The 18866-nt window shown below is 45.8% G+C and overlaps 1 protein-coding gene across 1 annotated transcript; it reads right to left on the bottom strand.

The window, feature by feature from the left end:
• Positions 1-576: 576 nt before the first annotated feature.
• LOC141984282 (b(0,+)-type amino acid transporter 1-like) lies at positions 577-18658 on the bottom strand. The gene is made up of 6 exons (XM_074947220.1): positions 17915-18658; positions 6567-6700; positions 6102-6231; positions 4353-4477; positions 3433-3520; positions 577-1592 (listed from the first exon to the last, which is right to left on the bottom strand). The coding sequence occupies exons 1-6, from the start codon at positions 18656-18658 to the stop codon at positions 1359-1361; spliced, it is 1455 nt and encodes a 484-aa protein (XP_074803321.1). The 3' UTR covers positions 577-1358.
• Between the last annotated feature and the right edge of the window lie 208 nt (positions 18659-18866).

An 18866-nucleotide genomic window follows, 5' to 3' on the forward strand; every position in this document is an offset into this window, starting at 1 on the left:
GCATGCAACAATTTCATTGGTTGTATGAGGGAAACAGCACAGATGGTGGATTATGTGGTCCAATTGCCTTTCCCATGCGATAGCATGGCTTTCCGTCACTCGTATATCACTAAGATATAAGAACAGAGAATGTAACAAGGCAATATCTAGCAACCACAGTGAATGCTTTTGAAATTAGTGTTTAATAATTACAATAAGTGAACATATCAGGGTGGGAAATGATTCCTTGTTTCTTCTCTATTGTTTCATGTAAATAGTAGTGAAAGAAAATCCTCCTAACCAGTATTTAATCCAATAGGTTTAGAAGAGCAACATATTCAGAAGGCCCTAATCACATCATACAAAAAAAAATGGCTGCATCTCTGTATCTATATCTGATAGTGCCAGTGCCATCCCCCTAAGTGGTGGCATCATCAGCAGAAAGGCACTGTGACAGGGTCAGAGGGGGAAGTCTAGGGGGAGCTCCCCTGGTCCAGGAGCTCTGTGGCAGGCACAGATATACCGACCAACACAGACAGAGGCTGAGAGGGAGAAAGTAGTCCCAGGATAATACCTGGTGTCTGGAAAACCCCTACGCTGTGGTTCCCTTTAGTACCTAGGACTTCAAGGAGCCTTGTCATGTAGGCTAGGACAGGCCTCCTCTCCCTCTCAGCCAATCAGGGCAAGTTCGGGGAAAGAGGGAAGCATATAATCTGCCTCTTCCTCCTAACAGGAGGCACACAGAGGACTGCCTGCTGGTGAATCTCTCTCAGATCAGGGAGACTGAACTGGTCTCCCTCTGAACTGTGGAGGAGCATTGGGAAAACCTCAGTCCAGCAGAGATGGCTGGGGAGCAAAGGATGTTTTGCTGTGGAAGGTTCCTCCCCGCCCCCATGGTTTGTTTATTTGTAAGGCTGTGGGGCCAATCTGGGCAGAGCTGGGTGGAAGTAATTTAAAGGGCCTGCTGGGAGAAGCTGGTTCATGGCTGTAGCCTGCTACAGGGATAATGGTATGTTACCAGTGATAAGACCTTATTGCCTTGATTGAGTAAAAGTATGAATCCTTCATGAGAATTCCTCTCCCTCTTTGTCAGGATAGAAATATACATGATGCACTGTGGAGTCTCAGGAATGGTAAGGGGTGCAGAATATGTGTGTGGAAGGGAGAAGGTATCCCCAGAAAACACACAAGGACTCTTCCATTGGCCCATATCTGTCTACCAGATGTGTGTGTTCCATTTTCTTCCAACCTACTTAATGTAGTTATTCTGCTTCCCCTATGAACAAGCTATTTTGCACATATATCTCAAACAAATATGGTCTTCAGTATTGGAATAAATAAGCAGGAGCAGCCAACAGTGTAGCACAATGAATGTTAAATTAGTTCGTATTCTTAGCCGTCGGGGCAACTTCCAGGAGCAGCTGGAGATGCAAAGTGACTCTCTGTAAGAACTGGGGATGGTGTTTGTAATGAACTAATGGGAAGTAAACAATGATACCACTGAGGATGAATAGGATGACATAGAGGAACTCGATCTGGGGTTGGTTGATGATTGGAGCCAGCACCAGGTACACAGATGCAATCAACACAATTATTGGTATAATAATTGGAACCTGTGAAAGCAAAACATCTCTGTAAAGGACCATATATATCCTAGGCCTGACCCTGTGAAGTTCTGAATGCCCTCAACCCACACTGGAATAGCACTTTCCAGGAGGCACTCAGCACCTTCCAAAACTGGGCCTTTGGGCACAGACTCTTCAGCCAGCCATTAAACCTGCATGCATGTTCTAGGTACACTGAGGATTATGAACACAGAACCACAAATCCTATAATAGTGTCTGACCACTTGTACTTGAAAATGGGAGACTCTGCATGTGTAAAGCCGACAGACCTGGTCATCAAAAGGCAGGATCGAATCTGGGACAGCTGAAGCTTGGTATACAGCCTAAGGCTGTAGCAGACTCATTCATCCCTAGATGGTCTAGATGCCACTAGAGGGAGACAAGAGTGCCACACCAAGCAGACAGGGGTTACACATGCACCGAGGGGTGGATGCCCAAGTAGCCTATTTCTGTAAGTTTGGCTTTAAAAATATTCAATCTAAAACTTAAATTTAAATTAAACTAAATTAAATTTAAACTTAATTTAAAATTTCACCAAAGACCTGTAAATAAACAAGAGGGAATAATCCTGCACCAACAGGGAGATGGGTTAGATGCCCCAGTTGTTCTTTTCCATCTCTAACTTCTGTGATACCCTACTTTCAGGAGGGAATTGAACTGCCAAAGTCAACGGTATTGTGCTTGTTTAATAGGGAGAGCATGGATGGGACCCTCCACAGATCTCCCTAGCCTTACCACTCGGCAGCACTGCTCTGCCCGCCTCAGCCCATGCTCACTCCCAACGGGGCCCCAACCCTTCTGGCAAAATTCTAATAAAAACTCTAGCTTTACTTGGAGTGTGAAAATGTTCCTCTTGCAGACAATGGTGTGTCACAAGGACAGATCCTTCTATGGCCACTGCCCTGTTAGACAAGACCAGGGAACCTCAGGAGTTAGTGACATGAGTTGCTACAGTTTGAGCTAAAGAGCCAAACTATCAATCTAAAAATTGTAACAGGCCCATTACCTCTGTGGACTGAGACCTGGCAGGCACATAAAACACACTGAACAGGGGGTTGCACTTCCACTGTTTCACTCTTCTTTAGCCAACAACATGGAGTTTGCTGTCCTAGTTTCAGGACAGAATCACGGGTGATAGGTGCCTTATTGGGACTTTTCCATCTCCCTGCCCGGGCAGGGCCGTGCTCTACTGTTCCATCACTAGTGCTTTGTCAAGTCTAGCTTTAAATATTAAACCTGCTCCACACCTTATGGAGATGCCCACTGGGGTCCAAGATCCACACATTGCCCCTATCCCAAAGAAAAGCCAATGGACTGTGAATGGAGCCTGCTCTTTTTCAGTGATCCCCTCTAAGCCTAGAAACTCCCCTTTCCGAAGAGTTCCCCGTCTAACAGGAGAAGCCCTGCAGCACATCTTCTCTGGAGCTGTGCAGTCTGACGGGGCACTGGAGAGAGGTACAGGTGACTCCAGAACAGGACTTCATACGGATCCCTTGAGCTAACCTGTATTTGGGAACCAGTACCCTAGGAAGCAAACATGTGCCCCAGCCATGGCAAAATGACTCGGGAGACCCTTTTAGAGCACTCCTTTCCCTAGATCCTCTTCTCACAGGTTTAAGAAGAAGCAGTGTCTGAGATCCAGGACTAAAGATAAACCTTCACTGGTGGGAGGGGCAGTGTGTTGCCAGGCAGGTAGCTATCTGTCTCCATAGTGCCCTAATGTTTAATCCTTCCAGATGGGATTAAAGAGAATATTTGGTAAAGTCTATCAAGGGTGCAACATCATTCTCACTTCCATGGGCAACAAATAAATGTTTTTAAGTTTTACCTTATATGATCTTGGCAGTTCCGGTTTCTTAATCTTTAAGTACAGGAGACCAGCAATAGTTGTGCCATAGAAAAGCCAAGCTGTAAAACTGTACAAAAAAAAAGTTACAACCATTGAGTTCAGCAATTAGATCAGCTGAATATAAAAGCCCTGCTTTTCAGATATCAACTGTATGTACCTTTAAGAAAGTGCACTGTTTAAAAAGGAGAGGAATCATTAACTTTAGTACAAAAGAGCCGTTTTTAATTGTCCTAAATCCAACACTTATCAACATGCACTCCATTTTTCTCACCTACAGTGATCAAAACTTTAAAATGGAGTAAATATCATTAGCCATTAGAACAATTTACCAAGTTTGTGGTGGATTCTCCATCACTAGAAATTTTTAAATAAAAGATTAGATGCTTTTCTACAATATATACTCTAGTTCAAACAGGAATTAATTCTGAAAAATCCTATGCCTGTATTATATAGAGTATCAGAGGAGATGATCACAGTGGCTTCTTCTTATAATCTATGAAAACAGCAGGTATGGATCCATTTGTAAATTACTATGAATCACAGCAGCATTCACGTCACAAAATTGCTAATCACACACTTTTCCCTTCCCTCTGACAATTGTTAGCTAGAAAATGATAACATGAGCTAATGAAGGCAGCAGGTATCATAGAATATCAGGGTTGGAAGGGACCTCAGGAGATCATCTAGTCCAACCCCCTGCTCAAAGCAGGACCAATCCCCAATTTTTGCCCATTATCCCTAAATGGCCCCCTCAAAGATTGAACTCACAACCCTGGGTTTAGTAGGCCAAAGCTCAAACCACTGAGCTATCCCTCTCTCCACACAGGTAGAGAGAATGTATTAAAAATGTTAAAAACAGATTCGGGGAGGGGGAGGGGCAATGGAAATATTAACCATACCTGAAGAAGTTTACTATGCTGCTGAAGTTTCCTGGTATTATCATTATTAAAGCCATGGCTGATGTAAATATCAGAGCAGGTGAAGGCGTGAGGCATCTCACATGAGCCATGGACAGAATATCTGGCTGAAAGTCAAAGCAAAAGGTGACAGACAGACAATCACATCTGCATAGGGCCCAATTCTGAAATGCATACTCATGCTGCCATGGGCTGCACTGGGAATTTTGCCTGAAGCAAGAGTTCAGGATTGGGCCCTTAACCAGCAGCTAAGCACTGTAATTAAAAAGCAGTTCTACTCTGAAGGGTGTAAACGTGGAACCCCTCAAGGCTATTTTTAATCGTAGCTCAGTGATTTCATATCAGATTTGCTCAGGCTGCAAATAAAAGATGGGATTTTCTGTCAGTCTATAGCCTCTAGCTGGTACCTGAAAGCCAAGTCAGATTATTATTAATGATGATTAATGATCCAGAAAGAAAGATTCTAAAAGCAAATTCTGCCTTGTTACATCTGGGCAGCCTCATTGTTCTCCAGCTCTGCTACTTTCAGTTACTTTCCAATGGGACTTGACATCAGTGGGACCATTTGTGGAACTAAGCATCTAGAAATGAAAGACTACTGCAACCAGCCCCCAAACAAACCCTGATTTGTTACAAAATGTGGGATAACTTGCTAGCCTGTTCCATTGCTTGATTCCATTGCTTGGGAGTGTTTAAAGAGAGCACTTTGTCTCATTTCTGAAGTGACTATCAGGTGCTCAGTTATAATACTACCCTACTGCCTGAAAACCTGGGTCACTGCATACATTCTGAACTATCTGTTAACGCACATGCTCAGAGCTTTCAGATCCCAAACTGCCCAGAGCATCACATGCATCCCAGAACTTTCCATGTATGGATGACACCATCTTTCATTTCTAAAAAGGGGACATGCAACACATAACTCCCTGTGTTGTTTGCATGGGCCCAGGCATTTAAACACACTGAAGAGTCCCTGAGCTGAGAGTGTAGGGGAAGTGGAGTCTTACACTTATGCATCCGGGAGGAAAAATGAGGGAAAGCAAGAACTATAATTAGGGGGTGCTAAAAAGAACATAGCTTCCCTTCTTCTCCTTGGCGTAGGGATCAGCAGTCCTTCACAGCTCCCCTCCCCTCCGCCCCACCCTGTTTCAATTTACTTTAACCATTGAGAGAGACCCTTAAGAGTGAAAGACTTTGAGGCTATGTCTACACTCAATGTTTTTGATCGTTTCCCCCCACCCCACCCCACCACTGATCTAATACATGTGCAGCTTCAACTCCAGCAATGGTGTGAGCACGAATGTAGGCAATGTGCAGGCATTTCCACCACGGTAGATGATCTGGGGGTAAAAAGAAGCCCACACTTAGTCTGTACGCTGTGTTGCTGGTGCTCAGAGCTGCACTTTTCCACCTGCAGTAAACCCTAAGGGGGAGAGTTTATGAACAATGTCTGATTCCACATCACCTCCCACTTCAGTGGCGGCTGGGCCAGCAGCAACTGAAGAGTCAATCCACAGAGCTTTCTAAAATCCTGCAGCAAAAGGGGAGTTAGGAGCTAATATTTCTAATACATGTGTTTTTAAAAAAACAAAACAGACTTTGGAGGGGAAAATCAAACAATGCAGATGCCTTTATATATCAGTAAATGGCTTCAAGAAGCTTTCCCCCCTTTTTGCTTCACATTAAGGGGGAAATAGCATGAACCTAAATAGACAGTTTCCACTCCCTTACCATATGGCCTTCCCTTGAAGCAATATAGCACACACGGCCTCCACTGAAAAAAGTTCCATTCGCTGACCCAAATGAAGACAGCGCAACTGACAATGAGATCACCCAGACCCAGTTGCCCAGGACTTTATTCCTAAGTGACAGGGAAATAAAACAGCAAGGCCACAGATCATGCAAAAGCAAATGGTTTTAACCATGACAGAGAAAGACAATCAGTCTCACTCCCTTAATTCATCTTTAACTAGTTGTGCAATGCTATGGCCAGCAGAGGCAGTCATCCTGACCAACTGGAAGAATGCCCTTAGTGTCATCCCTATCATACAGGTGGGGAAACAGGTGAAGTGACCTGCCCAAGGTCACTCAGCAGGCCAGTGGCAGAGCTGGGAGTAGCACTAAGTTCTCCTGAATGCCAGTTGGGTGTCCTAGCCACTAGGCCGCAGTGACAGCGTTAGTACACGCATAGCTCACCCCCAGCTGACGGCCACAGCGCCTGAAGACAGAAGTTCAGCTGGAGTCAGGGCTGCAAAGTAGCTCACGTTTACCAGCAAATATAGGCATGTCACCAAAGGAATGGCAATCATCACTGCTCTTGGAAGGTTCACCTAGGGAAGAGATAAAGAAGGATGAGCTAAGGGCTCCAACACAGCAATGGATATTTACAGCTGCCTCTTGCAGATGGCCAGCTCACGCTGGAATTGAAATCTTCATTGACAATTGACGCACAGCAAAACATTTGACAGGGTGAGAGTGGACATGGTCACATGTACATTCTTGTGCCATAACCTATTTTACTGAATTTCCACGAACCACTGTAAAACATTTAGCAGCGGCTATAACAGAGTTCCTGTGTCCCTGTGTGTCTGAGCATTTTTTGGCCAGCACGCTGAACAGAGATAGAGACTGGACCAAGCTGACCGAAGGGAAAGGGATGGGATGGGAAAAGAACAATTTTATGACAAAAAGAAAAGGAGTACTTGTGGCACCTTAGAGACTAACCAATTTATTTGAGCATGAGCTTTCGTGAGCTACAGCTCACTTCATTGGATGCACGAAAGCTCATGCTCAAATAAATTGGTTAGTCTCTAAGGTGCCACAAGTACTCCTTTTCTTTTTGCGAATACAGACTAACACGGCTGTTACTCTGAATTTTATGATACTTATGGTTACGGTTGCTCAAAGACTGAAACCCGCCCCACTTCCTTCTCTTCTACTTCCTCCCCTTTGCAAATGGGAGTTGCATGGAGGGGGAGGAGAGGTGGTGGCTTGGGTATGGGTCCAAGAAGGGAAAGGGAACCATTTGTTGGTCCAAGGAAAGTCAGAGCAGTCTATTCTCCCTATGACCATTGCAAATGTTTATTACCATTCCCAGTCCTTGGCATGTGGCCTCTACACTGAGTCACTCTGCAGAAGCGGGGAAAAGTGGGGGTGAGTGAGGTGTCCTCTCTGGCAGTTCTGACACATCCCATGTCCCTTAGTAGTGGAGAGGTGTTATTCCAAAGGTGCAGTGAAGAAAAGGCACTGCTTGTAGTTTCCCTGTCCCTTTCAGTGCTGCTCATTGAACACATGGGTTGGATTTTCTGGTGATGCGGCGGGTGGGATGAGTTATGGGGTGAGTGGATGTTCTCTGTTGTTCTTTGTTCCTTTACCATGGGAAGGAAACTCTGTCTGCTAGCTAGTCAATTTCCTCTCAAATTTCCACCCTGAGGGCATAATTCAGCAAATATTCAAGCTGGTTCCCTGGGTTTAACAGCAGGGCAAATGGGTGTGGTCCAGCTCTGTAGCTCGCCAAATTCTTCCACTCAGCAATAGAGGGGTCACCCTTATTAGAAACATCTGTCTAGCATAGGTGGCCGGGTGCCCTCCACAGTACTGGAAAGAACGGTCTTTTTCATTCTGGTATATTCAGGACTGCTATGTTCTCCAAGTGATGGGCAGCCTTTAAAGAACAGAAAGGTGACTTGTACCATGACCCCTGAAGGAACCGAACCCACCCCACACGCTGTAAACATTGCATTTTAATAAAAGTAAGGCAGGTATCTTAGCATTTTTAACCTCAGCTGCTTCCCTGTGGGCTGCCAAAGTAGTATGAAAGAAGGGGGCTGTAACAGCTGCATTGCCTGGATTCTAAAAAGTATCAATATTGTGGCCTTCAGCAGTACAGTTGCGTTATGTGGGGGGATTTAGGTCCCATCCAAGGAAAAAATGAAATATAATGCTACCCGGGTCTTTGACATGGCAAGATGTTCTGCTGCTGAGAGGGAACCCATTCTGGTGGTAGGGCAGAGGGGCACCACAGACATAACAAAGGGAGATGTCAAGGACTCTGGAGGACCTGCCTGTTGGTGTAGGCAGGAGTCAGGGGCAGTTGGACTTTCCTAGGGCAAGAGAGGATCAGACTATTAGGCAGGATGAGGCATTTCTGCAAATGGAGAGACAGCATGGGCAATAGGATCATGCACTCATGCAGCCCCTAGTCCAACTGGTAGCAGAAGGCTTTCAGGGCCTGCACAGAGGGAATAGGATCATGCACTCATGCAGCCCCTAGTCCAACTGGTAGCGGAAGGCTTTCAGGGCCTGCCCCCTGCTGGGGCCACTCCTCCTTTATGGGAACAGGCAACACTACCTCTTCCTCCTCCAGCAGCAGCCCAGGCTGCTGCTGTGACAGTGAATCCCAACTCCCTCCCTTCTGGGGAGGGGCATGCTGGACGCCCAGCACCATGTCCTCCTCAGTCACCAAAAACTCCTCTTGAGGGACCTCAGTCCAGTCCTAGCACAGCCTGTGTTTGGCCCCTAAACGCCATACAGGAGATGTCCCTATTTGTCACACCACACAATATTCTGTGGGCATTCCCCCTCTTCCCAAGGAGAGGAAAAGGTTGTGGAGATGTCTTTGCTTAAAGTAATTTTTGCCTACTTGTAAGGGAATTTGGCTTTTTTTTGGGGGGGGGGGGGTCATTTGTTCCTGTTACAAACCGTTCTTGTTCCATGTATATATGTTTATGCAGAAGTCTCAAAGTCCCGGCCCACGGGCCATCTGTGGCCTGAGACCCTCCCCACTGCGGCCCCTGGAAACTTTTTAAAAATTTTCTTTCATCTGGCCCTCGTGGCTGCCGCCCCGGGGTAGGAGGGGAGTGGGCTGGAAAGATTCACTTGCTCCATCCTGCTGCTCCTGGGACCCTCCCAGGGGTTGCACTTGGCAACGTGTCATTCATAAAACTTTTGATGTCTGTGGCCTGGGGGACATTCACTTCGGCAGCTCGGCTCCCTGCAAGGGGTTCCCTACCCCTGCGGTTGCCGGTGGAGCCGTGGAGGAGAGACCCAAGCAGCCACGCTGCCAGCTCTGTCTGCTGCAGGCGCCGCCCCCCGCAGCTCCCATTGGCTGGGGGAAAGGGATAGAGAGATCATTACTAGTCACCAGGCAGAGTCAGCCATGGAGGCAGCATCATAAATTGCCGGGCAGAGTCAGCCGTGGAGGCAGCCCCACTAGTCGCCGGGCAGAGTCAGCTGGGGTGGCATGAGGCCAAGGGAGCGAGGGAAAAGGGTGGGAAACGGGCTGGGAGGTGGTGTGACTCGTGAGGCGCCAATGACAGCACGAGGGGGCATGCTGCTTCCGTCTCCCTTCCTGAAGTGCTGACTCCGTGGCCAAGGGGAGCTCCAGGAGCGGCGCCTGCATGGAGGCAATGTGCCTGCAGATAAGATAAGAAGAAAGGAAAGAGACTCTTCCCAGCTGTTGGCACTGCTGGTCTGTGTAATGAAATGAGGCCCTTTATTTACTTTTTAACCCACTGTCCCACGTAATGTTGGTAGGTTGTATAGGAGAGGCCATCTCAGCAGGAGCACCAGGAGGCACTGACCCTGATGGGAGCATGATCCCAGAGACTCAGGGGAGGGTTAGACCCACCCGCTGCCCCATCTCTTTAGGGTAACAGCCATGCGCCTCACCCCCTGCACCTGACCAGTGGGCAGGCCATGACTGTGCCTCCTCCTCAACCGCTTTTGTGCCCAAGGAGGCCCAGCCCCACAAGGTCCTGCGGTCAGCAGAGCATGGAGTGTGGGAAACTGGAGCAGGAACTGCCTCGTGGTAGAATGGTGTTGGTGAAGGTGTTTGGTGGCCCCTGAAAGACCACGTTTCTATTCTTGGCACTGCCTCTGCCAGTGATGTCCTGTGTGACCTTGGGCAAGGCCTCAGTTCCCTAGCTGTCACACAGGGATAATAATAACCCACCTCTCTCTCTCTCTCTCTCTCTCTCTCACACACAGACACACACACACACACACACACACACACACGTTGCTTGTAAACAGCCTTACAGAGAGATGTCTCAACCTAAGAAAAAAAGTAAAATTGACGACGAACACCCCCAATTCCAAGATAAGTGGACTGTTGATTATTTTGTCCTTGAGTACAAACAGACTGCCTCATGCCTGATCTGCAAAAACAAGGTTGCTGTTTTAAGAGACGACACTATCGAACGACATTACACAACGAAACATGCGCAGCAATATGATAAGTATCAGGGAGAAGAGAGAGAGAGCAAAGATGGTCTTACAATTGAAAAAAGACTTCACGAAGCAGCAGCAGCTGAGAAAAGAGTCAGAGTCAGCAGTTTTGGCAAGTTATGTCATAAGTGAAATGACAGCTAAGTGTGGGAAGCCATTTACGGATGGTGAATTTATTAAACAATGCTTTATTAAAGTCAGTGAGATCGTATGTCCCGACAGGAGAGATGTTTTCAGCAATATCAGCCTATCTCCAAATACAGTAGCAGAGCATATTATTCAATCGCAATTGATGAGAGTACCGATTTGGTTGACAGTGCGCAGCTTGCCATATTTGTGAGAGGGGTTGATGAAAACTTTGCAGTAACTGAAGAACTGCTCAGTTTGTCAACAATGCGTGGTAGGACAATGGCCAGTGAAATTTTTCACTGCCTCACAGAAGCACTGGAACTACGCTGTCTGCCATGGCACTTGTTAGCCGCCTTAATCACTGATGGGGCTCCAGCAATGATTGGTCAAAAAAACAGATTGGTAGCACTAGTACAAAGAAAGATGGCCGAGCAAAACGCTGAGCAACCAATAGCGTTACACTGCATCATTCACCAACAAGCACTGTGCAGTAAATCTTTGAAATCTGACAAATGTCATGTCAATTGTTGTGAAATGTGTGAATTACATTCGCTCAAGGGGCTTGCAGCACAGACAGTTTTGTGCTTTCTTGGAGGAAATTGAATCTAAATAAGGTGACTTGCTCTACTTCACTGAGGTGTGCTGGCTAAGCAAGGGTTCTACTTTAAAGAGATTCTTTTAATTGAAAACAGAGGTGAAAAGATTCATGGAAGAAATTAAATGTCTGTACCACAATTTGAAGATCACAACTGGATGACAGATCTTGCTTTCCTTGTTGACGTTACACAAGAGCTGAATATCCTACACCTGAAGCTGCAAGGTCCAGGCCAGCTGGTGACAGCAGTGTATGATAATGTGAGAGCATTTACAACTAAACAAAAATTGTGGAAAAATCAGATTTCTCAGGGACTCTCACTCATTTCCCAGCATGCAAGTCACTTGTGGAAGAGCTCGGCTCTGAAATACAGTTCAGTGGTTCTGAATACATTACTAAGCTTGACATGCTTTTGCAAGAATTTGATCAGCGGTTTGCAGATCTCAGAAAGCACAAAGAAAGCTTCGATATGTTTGCTAATCCATTTTCTGTTGATGAGGAAACAGTACCATGTGATTTACAAATGGAACTCATTGATATGCAGTGCAACACATCTTTAAAGACTAAATTCAGAGAAACCGAAGATGTCATAATTCTTCAGACAGCTACCACCATCTTTCCCAAATCTTGCAAAACCTTCAGAAAAATCATGTCCTTGTTTGGCAGTACTTACATTTGTGAGAAACTTTTTTCCACAATGAATATACCGAACACAACTATCTGATGCACACCTTGCTGCAATCCGGAAGGTTTCAGCTGCTCAGTCACTTTGGCCAAACATCAACAAACTGACAGAACTGAAGCGTTGCCAGGTGTCCGGCAAACCCTAAAAACTCTCTGGCAGGCGAAGAATTGTATAAAGTTGTATGACAGTTTTATTATTTCTAAGATATTGGAAATAAAAAATACAATATAAATGTTTTCTTTTCTGAACACCATCTTCAGTGACATTCCTGGTCCGCTGGGAGGATTTGAGGACTGGCAGTGGCCCTAAGGTAAACTGAGTTTGAGACCCCTGTGTTAATGGAAGTTACTGGTCAAGTCACTTGCATGTGTACCTTCTTAAGTATGGTCACTGGGATACTTCCTGAAGGTTTGGGGTGAGGTAGTGGATTCATGACTGAGTGATTTCTGTAAGAGACCAGTGCCATGGAAATGTGAATAATTCCATCCCTACCCTACCGCCTTTTCCCTCACCTCACCCCAGCCATGAATTACCTAGTTTTTTAAAGAGTTCATAGCAGTGAAGTATGAAGTGAAATAACCATTGCTGTCCAAAGTACCACAACAGACAACATGAATTTTATGGAAAAGTCTTTGTCTTTGTTAATTAAGTGAGAATATAGAAAAAGGAAACAAACGTTAACTAACAATGAAGATACCTGATGCCAAGCACTTTAACGACTCCCCCACCCCCAAACAGTTATCACTGGTAACCATGAGAGCAGTCATAGCATGGGAGCATGCATAGCTCCTGATGACAGCTTGGAGATACTGTGGCAGAATTGTAAGGAAGAACGTATTAAGTCCTTCCCAAAACCTTATGGAACTGGGGTGGTTTTTTGTTTTTTTTTAATTATTGTATCAATATTTAAGTGGTCCCTGTAACAGATTTTCTATTCATTGCTGGGGCGCCTCCTTGTGGCTGCATCTGGGGAATAGCCCTGCCCAGTCTGATGCCCTTTCCTATTTCTCATTCACAATACAGCCCTTCTCATGCTCCAGGGATTGGAGTGCTCCCCCTTCACGGCTTGGCCCTGTGGCCAAGTCACTATCGTTTTCCCCTTCTGGAGTGTCAAAGTCTCTCCATACCAGCTGTCTCAGGCAGTCTTCTAATTCACTGCCTAGACTGTGCCACTTCCCCAGTGACTGGTAGGGGAACTGGGACCCGTCCAGGCAGCCTCAAACCAGCAGCCAAGGTCTGCATCGTCCTAAACCTTGCTGCCATTTTCCTGAGCCTTTTCCTACTCCACCCCTATCAGGCTTCTGCTCCACCACCCTTCTGGTTAAACCCTTCTTTCAGGGCCAGGATCCCAGGGCTTCTACTCTTCTCCTGAGTTTCCTTCTTTCCCTCTCTAAGCCCAGAGTAACCACAGACTTCCACAGCACTGCCTCCTTCTGCCCTCTCTTCCTGACCTTATACCAGCTTGCCTGCTCCTGCCCAACTGGGCTTCATCCTCAATCAGTGCTTGCTCATCAAGCCTAACTCTCCCTCAGGTGTGGCCTACAAGGTTACTTAAGCCCTCTTGGGCCACATTAATCCTTTCCGGGCTCGTGTGGAGTGAATACCCCATCACACTCCCCATAAACCGACTCCAAACAGAGCAGTTAACATGAAACAAAAACATTGCTCAGTGATGGTACTGAAGTGTATTAAAAGTCTCCACAGTATAAAACCATGACCACAGGTGTTAACCCTGAGTGTCCTCTCCCAATTGTCTTGCTTTCAGTTAGAACATTAACTGAAGGGGATCAACACAAATCAAGGTATCCTGCCACAGAAGTATGTGGCAATGCTCTATTGTGCTTATCAAGCAGTACTACATTGTCATAACAGTGTACCATGGCACAGTCCCAGTTCACTGTCTGGCTCCTCGTTATGACATTATTTGTGAGCTCACAGCATCATGAATTTTGCTGGCCCAGTGCGCACATGGATGGGGGTTGCCTGTACAGGCTTCGGAAAGCAGTTCTGTCCTGTGCCCGCTGGCTGTGGAAGTATTCCCACTGAGCCCCACATACTTTAAACAAAACACAGTTCACCACGATAATCCAAACCCTGTTGGCCACATTGGCATCCAGATGGGTCCGGAGTCATTGCCCAAAAGCGCACTTTACTACTGTAGCTACTTGGTCTGTAGTTTAATTCTTTTTCTTGGGTCAGAGATGTCGGGGTGAGGCTTCATGAGCCACAGTAGGAGTGGGTCTGCAGAGTCCCCAGAATAAATGTCAGCACAGAAGCACCATACATAGCCACATCGTTTTGGAAGAATAAATTTGCGTCTTTCCCTTGCAGTACAACCCCAATCTCCTGAGCACCCTGGCATCATAGACCTTCCCTGTGTGTCCAGTGTTTAAATTCATGAACTGACCCCTGAGGTCCACCAAGCCTTGGAGAACCAGTGAATAGTAACCTTTGCAGTTCACATAATCACTGGCCCCTTTTAGTGGGAAAGGTGAAAGGCTGCGTGTTCTGTCCATGGCCCCACACAATTAGGAAAAGCCATCCTCTGAAATCCTGCTATAATTTCAGAGACTTGCATTATGCCAACCATACATCAGTAGATTACAGCATTGACAGCCTGGCATATCTGTACAACCACCATCCCAACAGTCGACTTCCCAACCCTGAACTGGTTGGCAACTGACCAATAGCTGTCCAGGTGTTGCCTGATTTCCCTTTCAGGGAAATAGCCATCTGTTTCTGCACTGGTATGGGATTCTGAAATCGAGTGGTCTAGTGCTGGGGGCTTGGTCCAAGCTCCTGGCACAACTGAATGAAGGTCTGCTTCCTCATTCTGAAATTCTGAGGCACTGGTCATCATCCCAGGATTCCAACATGATGTCATCCCACCACACTGTGCCACTTCTCTGGGACCAGAAGTGGTGGTCTACTCATGGCATACCATCATGATCCCAGCATTCAAACCATCCATTCTATGGGACCTGAGTGGATTTTCATTCCTTCTCTGGGCCAGCCATCTTCGCCCCCTGACAGCTCTCTGGACTGATTCCATCCACTGTCCGGTACTGCACCACATGAACATTTGTCCTGCAAGCAGTAACAGAAGCAGAACCACATCTTCCTGGACCTGTTCCATGCCTCCAACACAGTTTGGCAGAAGGGAGAGAAGAGTGGGAGCTGCCTTTGTCAAGTGCGTGAAGGCGGGGTACAGTACCAGCACAACGCAGCAAGGTGGCTCCTAGAGTGTGCGATGCACAGGACTCTGGGATAGCACTAATGTCACATGCCAAAAAGGGGCAGTGTGGATGCAGATATATGCCCATTCACAGCATATACCAGTGCCCACCATGGCATATGGGGACATTCATCATGGGTACGGGATACACAGTATAAGCACATGTAGCCCCGTACACTCTTAAGTGTAGATGTAGCCAAAGTGAAATCATGTTTTTCACACAATACCTTCACAATGGACTCAGTCCTGAGGTCCTCACTCAGGCAACAATTCTATTGACTTGAGTGCGTTTTGCCTGAATAAGGACTGAAAGACCAGGCCTTGAATGCAGACGTTCACTATAACTGTCCATAACCAAGGTCCTCCACTGGGACATTCATGTATAATTGTTTGTTTCCCCAACCATGTGCTTACAAACTCTCTTTACAACTGTGACTGCCAGGGGGTGGAGAGGAAGGGATCAGGAGTAGAAGTGAGGGGAACAGAGGAAGGCCATGGTCAGGAGCAGCCATACGTGTACCATCAGCGCCCTCACACCCACTCATTATCTATCTAGGTATTTAGATAGATCTACAATCAGAGTATCTGGCACCATTAAGTGTTTAAAATATGAATAACAATATCAATCTCGTCCTTCCTTCCCATCCTGTAGGAGAATTAGCTTAATTTGTTTAGAATTGTTTTATTTTGTGTGTGTGTGTGTGTGTGTGTGTGTGTGTGTGAGAGAGAGAGAGAGAGAGAGAGAGAGAGACCGGGGGTACAGCAGGTGCTGGTACAGAATTGAAGTCTCCAGGAGGGGGTCTATATCACGGGGAGACTCCTGCTAGAGAGACCGTATGCTGAGGAATAAAGAGGAGACACATCTGCACCACCGATAGGCCCAATTTTGGAAATACCTCTGTGATTCCTCCAAAAAGACCACACAGACACATGCCAGTTTGTACTGGTCTGAACCAAAGAGTTAGTGTGACCAGTAGCTAGTGCAGGATTTGCTAACTGTGTTATACCCTAATGACATTTGCTGTTTAGTGTAACATTCTCACTAACTTATGACTTTCATTCTATCCCTGCCCTGGGAATAAAGATCTCTTTTGTTTTCAGAGGGACTGTCATTCTTGGAAGGAGCCTGTTAAATGCCCACATGGCTCTTATAGCTGTGCAGACAACACTTGCTCCAAAGTTTGTGGCGTAATGTTTGTATGTGCCAACACCACCAAATGTCCATGTTCCACTGCACAGGCCTATCTGAGACAAGATGGGGGTCAGTTACACTTATAATTATTACTTGTATGGCAATAGTGCCTAGACACCCCAGCTGAGATCAGGGTGCCCTTGGGCTAGACATCATACAAACACATAGCTAGCTCCTGCCCTGACTGATTTACAATCTAAATAGATAAGACCAACAAAGGGTGGGCGGGGAAACAGGGGCACAGGGAGGTGAAATTACTTGCCCACGGTTATGCAGTGAGTCGGTAGCAGAGCCAGGAATAGAATCCAGGTCTCTTGAACCCCATGGCCAATGCCCTACCCAACAGACATACTACCTCCCAACATGTTCTCATAAAATGTCTCTTATTTATTTATTGGTTAGTATCTGAGGGTCCAATTATGACTGAATAATGAGTTTTCAAGGGTGCCATCTGTTTAACCACAACTCTTTAAGATTACAAGCTATCATTTCCCACCAGAAAGCATTCCTTTCCTAATGGAGAAAAAAATTATAATTATGTTGTCAAGTGAATGATTAAACCATGCATTTACAAAGACGTATTGTACTTTAATCTGTTGCGTGACTCTTGATCATTGTAACGATAGCTTACTTGCTGCCAGTCCTGAATATCACCTGTTTTGTTGCATCATTCCATGAACATTTCACTGAAATTGATGAAATATCAGTGTCTATTGCTGAACATTCAACATGTCCAAGAGTTAGATCACATTTAGATCACAGTTCAGAGGTGACAATTAGCCCTAACTGTCCTACGGATTTTTGCGATGTGAATACTTGTCCATTGGGAACTGGACTGAGACCATGGTGAGGATTTTTGGCCTGTGTTGTGCAGCAAATCAGATTAGATGATTGCAATGGTTCCTACTGGCCCTAACATCTGTGAACTATCAAATAATAAACACAGGGGCTTTTACTGAAGATATTACAAGTATTGAGTACCTGACCAAAATTCTTCCTGTTCCTACCTCAGCTACCTGTGCTATGGAACAGTGTGCTGTACTTCCGTAGATTGTCTCCCTTCACCCTAAAGGCATCTGCCTTTCAGTGTTTAAAATTCTTTGGGAAGAAGTGCTGTGTAATGTAAGATATTAATTGTAATTTAGATTAACGTTGAATTGTGCTCCTTCTATTACATCTGTAAACTTGTTTGCTGCTGCACTGGTATGAAATATGCTCTGTATACTTCTGCACTCACATGGCTCCATTCAACCAAGGATTGGTCACTATTTTAATCCCCAATTTATGGAGAGAGAAAATAAGGCACAGAGAAGTTAAATGGTCTGCTCAAAATCACACACAGGTCAGGGACAGAGCCCAGTTTGCGTGGCTCCGTGCTTTAACCACTGGACACAGTACTGCCCCTCTCATTAGCTTAAAAAAATCAAGGGTGCTATTAGCAAAATTAAACAAATAAGTAAAATCAGTATAATTCACTCACTTCAGGCTTCCTCAGTTCCTCAGTCACAAAATTCAGGTTGTTCCATCCATCATAGGACCACAGTCCCTGATAAAATGCCACTCCGATTGGCCCAATCCCTGCAGTTGTGTTTTGAAAGGCGTCCTGGAAACTTTGCGTGTGTCCATTGATGAGCAACACCACTCCGCCTATTACAATGACCAGCAAAACTAACAGTTTGGCTGCTGTAAATATGTTCATAATGGCTGTGGCCAGCTTCACATTGAGACAATTAATGATGGTTAAAAACAGGATACAGCTAGCGGCCGTACACTTGATCACTACCTGAGGGGTTGAGCATCCTTGGTAAAATGGAGCAACAGCATATTCAGCAAAGCTTAAAGAGACACCTGCCACACTGGCAGGCCTTACCACGATGATGGAAGTGTATGCAAAAAGAAAAGCAGGAAGAGAGCCAAAATTCCTTAAGATATAAATATAGTCCCCCCCTGACTCTTTAATTATGGTCCCAAGTTCAGCATAAGACAGGGCTCCAAACATGACCAGCAGACCACAAGCAGCCCAGATGATGAGACTTCCTGCAGGGCTACCCATATGGTACAGCACCCACTCTGGAGACATAAAGATCCCAGACCCGATCATGGTGCCTGCAATTAACGACACAGCGCTAATCAGTCCAATCTCTCGCTTCAGCCTTAAAGTCCCCATCCCTTCACTCGGATCTGCAGCCGAACTAGAAGAGTCAGCTGTCCTCCTTTCCCGCATAAAGGAGCTCTTAGTATATGTTGCTTCAGAGAAGGTGTAAAAAAGCAGGACTCAGTGTTTCAAGTAAGGACTGTCTCAATCCTTAAGGTCACAGTTAATAATTACAGCAGTTAAGTAAATTACTTCAGATGTTACCGTGTCCATTCAGTGATTTATAGTGAGATATATGACCTTTTTTTGTTGCCTTCCTTTCCTTTTATTACCATCT

This window comes from Natator depressus, chromosome 3 (assembly GCF_965152275.1).
Source record: "Natator depressus isolate rNatDep1 chromosome 3, rNatDep2.hap1, whole genome shotgun sequence".
In the NCBI taxonomy this organism is placed as follows: Eukaryota; Metazoa; Chordata; order Testudines; family Cheloniidae; genus Natator; species Natator depressus.